The 8,675-nt window shown below is 34.6% G+C and overlaps 1 protein-coding gene across 1 annotated transcript in view; it reads left to right on the top strand.

Moving 5' to 3' along the window:
* Cntnap2 (contactin associated protein like 2) overlaps nt 1–8,675 on the top strand; it is a 2,135,903-nt gene that overhangs the window by 614,739 nt on the left and 1,512,489 nt on the right. The window contains exon 3 of the mRNA XM_005363796.2: nt 6,204–6,397. Within this exon, the coding sequence (XP_005363853.1) occupies nt 6,204–6,397 (194 nt within the window). The remainder of the gene's footprint in view (nt 1–6,203; nt 6,398–8,675) is intronic.

Below are 8,675 nucleotides of genomic sequence, written 5' to 3'. Positions count from 1 at the left end.
TATCTATCATCTATCTATCTATCTATCTATCTATCTATCTATCTATCTATCTATCTATCTATCTATCTATCTATCTATCTTCTAGTCTGGATGTATTCTGCCCTGCCATAGGCCAAAGCAGCTTTATTCATTAACCAAGAAAAGCAACACACATACAGAAGAACATCCCACATCCCTCTATCATAATTAATCACTCAATCCCCAAAGACTGAATACAAACTCAATGTGCTTCAAGTGTAAAAATATGTCTGCACACACACACACGTGTGTGTGTGCCCACTCTGTGGAGACAGAGATGAGAATGGCTGAAAGCTTGAGGGAAGGGCACAAAATAAGAGTTCCAAATACATATTGAAGGAACATTGGAAGGTTATGACATTAGCACATGAGTTTTGACGTACTGTAGCAGTATACAAGTTACTTAGTATTTAGGCAAAACTTTCTCAAATCTAGATACTAGGAACTTATGACTCTTTAGCATCAGCATCTCTGCCTCCTCTTTTTCCGACCTCTCTTTCATACACTCGAGATCCTTACTCCATCCGTATGTACTCAGATCACTTCTGACCTGTTATGGGGGGACAGAACAGACACTTCTTCCCTACAACATGCTGTTTTGGGATTTTTGTGATCTAAAATAAATCATTCCTAATCTGTGAATCAATAGAGGTTATGAGTTTCATAAGCCAAATAAATAAAGTAATCAACTTCCTCAAATTACATGCTTGATAGATCAAAGAAAAATGGGAAACTTGATATTGATCTTTCTACCATGTTCCTTGGGAAACTGACTTTTGCTTTCCTTGAGTTAATCACCTATTCTCTCCCCACTTGCATATGCTAAAAATAAAAATAAGTAAGTTTTACTTACCTTTTCCTTTCTTGAGATATTTGTTTCCTTTAAAGTTGACAGTAAATCCCTTCTTGTTAAAAGTAATGAGATAAATTGGACTGAGTAGCTGTGTGTTAATTGCCTACTTACTGAAAAGCAATGTGGCAAAAGTGGCTAAATAAAGAAAATTTATTTTGGAGTATTCATTAGTGAGTCACAGGAAAAATGTTTTCACTAATCAATGGAACATATTGCTTCCTCTATGCTCTTTATATTAATTGCTTGTTGATTTCATTGGCAAAATCATTATATTGCTTTGTGAAATATATAGATAGAACTTTTCTATTGCAATTAGCAAGGAATTTCTTCAAGGGTTGAAACTCTTCAACTAATAAGAAAATATAGCTGGATATGTTGGCACATGTTTATAAACTTAGACTTGGGAAGTAGTCACAGGAGGGTTGTGAGTTCAAGGTGAGTGAGTTCAAGCTACTTAACCAGTTTGAGGCCATGTGAGCTACCTAAAACCCTCCCTCAAAATTCTGCCAGTAAAAGTAAATGTAGTCATTTTTTGACCAAGCACATTATCATTCTAAAAATATATCTGTGGCTCCCAAATTTATTTCACAGAATTCTAGAAACAGGTAGATGATTCTTAGCCATAAGAAATATAAAGTCAACAAGTAGATAATAAGCAAGTATAAGCCCAGGGCAAATAACACACTGATGATGAGCAGACTGACAGATACATGGTCAAATAGAGCTTTGGCAGACTAGAATTCTCAGATTGCAAATTTTAGCTTCAGTAGTGGCATGAATGAGATAATTAAATAAGAAATACGTTGGAGATGAATACCTGAGGAAGAAGAAGGAATTATGCAGAAAAGAGAGAAGCCAAGTCATGGCCCAATCTCAATGAAGACGATCATCAATCCTTCAGGGAACTCTGAGACACAGAACTTTAATAAATCACAGCAGGTACCAGCCCTTGATGGCCCCAGGAAACAGATTCATACCATTTGAACAGAAAAGGAGGGGACATTAAGTTGGGAAACTTTCTTTTTATATTATTTTCAAGAAGTTCCTGAAGAGCAATTGTTCCCAAATTCTGTGTCCTGCAGGGTTTCTAGAAACTGAGAAAGTGAGATTCCCAGGAGTAAGGGAAGGCCTGGAGGGCTCTTCAGAGCATCCACTGTGTGAAACACCTTGTAAAGGAAGCATTCTGATACTTAAGTAAAACTTTGCTTAGCTAAGTTGAGGGAACACATGTGAATGTGTTGATAATATGTTCTGGTTGTGTCTCCTCCACGTGATGGCAGGAGGCTAAGCTCTGGAAAAAGTAGAGATAATTTAAAGGTAAATGGATGAGATAGTTTGGGTATATTTTGCAAAGATCACTCTGTTAAAATGCTGTCTGACGGTAGACTAAGAACTGACAAGCAATTGTGACAGATCACACAAACACACACACATGCACGCACACACACATACATTCTATAGCTAGTAATAAGCAGTTAAGATACCATACATATATGCCTTTTCTAAATATCTTGATGTATTAGATACAGGGAAATTTTTAATTTTTAATTGAAAATAAAATAATTCTATTTCTTTAAAAAAATTAAAATTAAATGACCTTATTTCCCTTTTCCAACCCTTCCTATTCACCACTCCCTATTCTCTCTTTCTCTAATTCCCTCTGCCTTGTTTACTTTAACTGTCATTCCAAATTGTACCACCCACTTGTATGTATACAAATAACATAAAGTCAAATTGTATGTTACTTGTATACTTCTTTTTAGGACTGATGACTTAGCAAAATCTCTCCTTCTCTCAGCATTCCTTAGTTTCCTGTTGTTTTATGTCTGGTGTTGGGGCCTCATGAGGTTTACCACTTGAGTACTAGCAAGTCTATTAGTGTCACATTCGTCATTAATGACATTTGTTAATTAATTCATCTTTTGAATCCTTTCAAATATAAGTATTGTATTAAAGCACTGCTAAGAGTTGATAGCGCTTTTTGTCACTCTCCTACCACCACCACACACACACACCTGGTCCCAAAGCCATTCAGTCCCAAAGAAACTTAGAGAAGCCTACATTAATTATAAACTGGTTGGCCTATTAGCTCAGGCTTCTTATTAACTAATTTGTACATTTTAATATGATCCATAATTCTTGTCTGTGTTAGTCATGTGGCTTGGTACCTTTTATTAGTGAGGCATTTTCATCAAAGTTCACAATATAAACACATTTTTATTAGAACATAGCCACACTATCTTTACAGAACTATACGATTGCTATATTCCAATAGAAATAAACTAATTGTAGGAGCAATGACATAACATGCACAGCCTAAAATATTCAGTATCCAACCAGTAATGGAAAAGGCACCTGGCCCAAGAATTAGCCTCTATCGATTACCATTCAATGCGTGAAGTAGAGGACTTAGGGTTCTCTATGTCTAGTCTTTCATCTTGAGTCTATCATAGCCCCACAGTTTGCTACTTTATATACTATAAATGCTATAATGAAAAGCTTTTGTCCTAAACAATCAATTATCTTTCAGAGAAAATTCAAACACAATTATTTAACATGTATTAGCACACTGAACCATCCCTAGCCTATTTTTTTACGCAGATATTCTAATAACAAACAATCCAAAATTGTCTATTTTATCTTTTTTGCAATATAAACAGATATGTAATCAATTGTTACAGCTTTTAAAATAAGTATTATTGTGTTACTTTATCTTAAAGGCTGTTTTTGGTGAGTATAGAAAGTTCGCATGGAGACTTTTCAGTTTCTTTCCTTTCCTGCTGTTAGTATTCAGTTCCATTGCTTTTTGGCCTGTATTGTTTCTAATGAAAAGTTTCTGCCCTCTAAGGATATTGCAGATTTTATCTTTAACATTTTTTTCTAGCAGTGATGAAAAAGTACACTTATATGTTTTTATCTGTGCTTATTCTGCATGGATTCAATAAACTCTCAGTTTTTGCACTTAATGACTTTCAAACATTTTTTTCAACACATATACAGTGTCCCAACTGGATAGTTGGTAGTCATCCTATCAGCTTCTTCATATTTCCACCTCTGAGCATAAATTAAGAGGAGAGAGAAAAGTGTCCCAATATCATCCTTAAGGGTAAACTACCAATGACCAATGTATCTCCCAGTCACTCCAATGTCTTAAAGTATCAATCAGAACCACTAGTAGCACCTAATAGGGCAAAGGTTTCAAACACAGGGATCTTTGAAGAATGTTTAGCATCCAAAGTGCAGTTGGATCCAATATTCTATGAAGATAGACATGTAGTCTTCTAATTTTATACACACACACGCACACACGCATACACACACACACACTCACATAAATATATGAGTTCTAAAGTTTACATTATATTCTCTTTTAATAATTTTTATCCCATAAATTTTTCTACTTCCTTTTTAAATTTTTATGTGTATTCTTTAAAAAAGCATTACCAATTCTTAATAATTAACAAGTTTTATCTGATAATTAGTATTATATCTGTCATTCTGAGATCCATTTCTGCATAGTGACTTTTCTCTGGTTGTGACTCCTATTTTCCTGCTTCTCCAAAGACCTAGTGGTTTGAATTTATAGTGAACATTATAAATGTGATTGTTGTTGGATATTTTTAATTTTAATGGCCTGCCATGACTTAGAGTTGTTTTCTGTTTCAGCAAGGAGTTTATTTATGAGTTTAGCTGATTTCTAGTAACTTCTGTTCAAGTATAATGACTAGCCCTTATTTCATCACCATCATTATCATCATCAATCATCATCATCATCATCATCATCATCATCATCATCATCATCATCAATGAACTATGCCATCCCTACTGCTAATGGATGACCTTCTTGTGATTGCTACTGCTTGACTAGTTTTGTTCAACAAGAAAAGCCATTCTGATGTGGTCTGTAATCAAATTCTTCCACCCTGTACAACACCTGGGTGTTCATCTCAGAACTTCATTTAACCAATCCCATGGAATGTTGGCCTGAAAACATACATTTGATCTACCATACAGACTTCATAAATACTCAGGATGAATTTTCAATGATCTTTCCCTACAAAGCCACTTCCTTTATGAGACTCTGCCCAGTGGTTTCCAGTTTCCTCAGTAGCTGCAAATTTGTTCTGCTTCTGCCCCAGAGACACTCTTAAACTCTTATTGGATCTTCTTTTCATGTCATCACCTAGGAAGGAAATCTTTTCCAAATCTGGAAACTCACATGGCTCGCCTCACTTATCCATCCTCTTATGTGAGTCAGATTTCAGTTCTCAGAATAGTCTTTGCATATTTGTTCAGTTTTCTTAGTTGCTTCGAAAGCTGTTTTACTATCATTCAAAATGATATATATCCCAAATAAACAAACACTGTTAAAAACATACTGCATCACTGACTATCCTAGGAGAATCGATTATATTCTCTGTCTTTAAATCTTTTATCTTTAAAACAATAAATATATTTTGATATGCTTTGTCTTGGATAATTTGCTGAAATCTATCAATTATTCTCTTCAGCGTCTCTAAACGCCAAACTTTCTCTGCCATACTTTCTGTTATTTATTTGTAGGCAGTCACAGATAGGACCAGAATTTGAATCCTTTTAATCTCTGTTAACTCTATTTGACTTCAAAAAATTCTCCTTTCTTACTCTTTGCTGGTCAAGTATCATATTTTCTCAAAGACATTTAATTTTGTCTAGTGTCTCAAATAATTTATATAACATGTGGCTATCAAGTAACACTGCCTTTATTACCAAGTAACAATATCCCTTTCTAATATGAGTGGTTCATTTCCAACATACCTCACCTCTCATGAGTCCAAAGCTTTAATATCCAGTTGTAATTTATTTTAAGAAACAGGGAATCTACAGGCTTTGATTCTGAACTTCTTAAAACAAAACATATTTGAAAGTTGTTATAATTGAGTTTTGTTTTGTTTATAATTTGCTAAATGGTAAAACCTCACACGAGGAAAAGGAAAAGCATAACTACATATTTTTCCTTATGGTTTTAACAGAAGAGTTCATGGCAAATTGATCAACCTTCAGTCAATTAGACTTTGACATATACTAATAAGATCTAATTGAGGAATTATGAAGACATTTGCTCAGGAGAAAATGAGCACATAATTACACCATAAAGAGGTTAAAGAACCAATGTTACCCATCTGGAAGAATATTAGTTGGAGTCCCAATGGCATCTATAAAGGATACTTCATAATACATCTATGAAATATAGCACTGAAAAGGCCAATTAAGATATATAGAATAATTCATTTTTAATTTTAAGAGTTCAGTGTTAAACTTCCATTTTCCCCTTTGCTTCTGTCCATTTCAGGTGCTGGGGGATGGTCACCATCAGACAGTGACCACTATCAATGGCTTCAGGTTGATTTTGGCAATCGGAAGCAGATCAGTGCCATTGCAACCCAAGGAAGGTATAGCAGTTCTGACTGGGTGACGCAGTATCGGATGCTCTACAGTGACACTGGGAGAAACTGGAAACCCTATCATCAAGATGGGAATATCTGGGTGAGTCACTATCAGAAATGCATGCATGCAGAACTGATGGAAATATGTGAAAATGGGAGAGGACTCACATGGGCTATTCATAGTTGCAAATATTGGTCTAGTCTACTAATTAACCAATTAATTAAGTAATTCAGCTTTGGTCATTAAGTATTATTTGTTTAAGCTGCAAATGCACATCCAATTCATAGATCAGTGGGCCTCTGTCTTGATAAAGCATTTAAATCACCTGAAGAACTGTTAATACATAAAGACGCCGGTCACACCTGGACCAATCAGAATCATATCTATAGAAAACCCAATTAAAGAATGGTCTTTCAAACCATCATTACAGATCTATATAAACATTCTATTATTCCATTGTGAAAAATATATAAAATTTGGTCCATGTACTCTGAAAATATATCAGCTCTGATTGAAAAGTTATGTTTTCAACCAAATAATCATCATAATAGAGTAATTATTACCACTAAATTATACATGAGCTATTTTAGTTTATCAAACTATATTTCAAATCTATGATAAAAATCAAGAAAAACAATGAGTATAAAACAGAAAGAAGGAAAAGGTAGAGGATTGGCTCATGGTATTAGCCTGATAAGTGGGTGCTTTCAACCTTTCAGGGCTCACTTATTGGAAATAGGTATTTTTTTAAAAGTGCAAAATGTTCATATGAGTTTTTGAAGTTGAGAATTTACTATAGTTCATATGCATTACCACATGAGTGGCCAACCATGGCACCATACTGTGAACTAGGCACGTGATCCCTAATGATAAATATGTCCCCCAAGAAGGATTGTAGAAATAACTCATCTCAGGCCAAACAATCTATCAATAATACCTATGTATTGTAGTTTATTGGAAACACATTAAAAGGAAAATATCCCTTTAATGAGAAGTTCTCATTACATGCTGAAGATAACCCAAAGCCTCTGGCATAAGTTACAGAAACGTGATTTTCAACCACAAACATAAAAAAATGGCTGTACTAATCTACTTATGTATGCAATAAAACAATAATATAGTGGCTAGTTATATGTAGTGATTTTAGAGTCTTGATTTGCTTTGATGGTGGATAGCAGTCAGGTTTAGTCACAGCAGGACTGGAGGCAGATATGTTTGAAAGGTAAGATTTCTCAGGATAACTCGAATTCCCCTGCTGATACAACAATAGAAATGATTGCTCCAGGGCAAACACTCTGAAAACAGACCATGGGAAGAAGATAGGCTGTGTGCAAAGAGTTCTCAAAACAGTTTATGTGGAGAAGATAGACTGTGTGTTCAAGGAGTTCTCAAAACAGATCAGGAGAAAAAGATAGGCTCTGTGTGTACAGTTCTCAAAACAAATCATGAGGACAAGATAGGCTGTAGGTGCAAAGTTCTCATGTGGAGAAGGTAGGCTGTGTGTGCAAAGAGCATGTAGCCTTCTTTGATGCTGACAAAGTAGGGGCCTCTGTGATCTTCTCCCATTCAAACATTAGTTTTATCTCTTCCTTTCATGCTTCTCATTGAAATTAGCATAGTGATGAGTGATGAGTAATAAGTGATGATTTCTAGAAGATTCTGTATGAGCTAATTACAAAACTTTAAAATTACAAACAAGTTTAAGGAGCAATGTAAATATTGTGAAATACATTTAAGTGCTAGTAAGCATTCCACATAATGAATCTAATAACCTCTGGCAGAAACGTTTGAATCCCTGCTAATATCAAGAATGATGACTGATATAAATTGCATTTGCCTCTAACCATCCTCAACTACTTTGCTGTTATACTTTAAGAATTAATGGATAGAATGTTAACTCTTACAACATCAACAAACTATATCTATGCTTAATTTTAGTAGTGATGATAATTAAATATTATATTTTATTGTAATTAATCTATTTCTACTTAATATCTTGTAAATTAGATAAGTTTAGACCAAGTTGAAAAGCCTTTTGGTTCACAGACTATTACAAGATGAAACTTTCAGGTAGTCAAAAGATTTTAAAGTTGACATGATATGAGCTAACATTTCATACTCATTCCTATGATTGACAACCTGAGGAGAATAGAAGGCAAGATCAATTCTATATATTGCACAGTAATTTTAACAAATATAAGTAGTTTTTGCTGCTATAACTGTTAAGGAAATGGGTGATATACCTAATTGATGGAGGAAGGTCATTGGTTGATTAAATAAAGAAGCTGCTTGCCCTGATAGGTTAGAACGTAGGTGGGAGGAGTGTCATTGGTTGATTAAATAAAGAAGCTGCTTGCCCTGATAGGTTAGAACGTAG

Source organism: Microtus ochrogaster, linkage group LG12 (assembly GCF_000317375.1).
Source record: "Microtus ochrogaster isolate Prairie Vole_2 linkage group LG12, MicOch1.0, whole genome shotgun sequence".
NCBI lineage: Eukaryota > Metazoa > Chordata > Mammalia > Rodentia > Cricetidae > Microtus > Microtus ochrogaster.
This window is presented reverse-complemented; position numbering and strand designations above follow the sequence as displayed.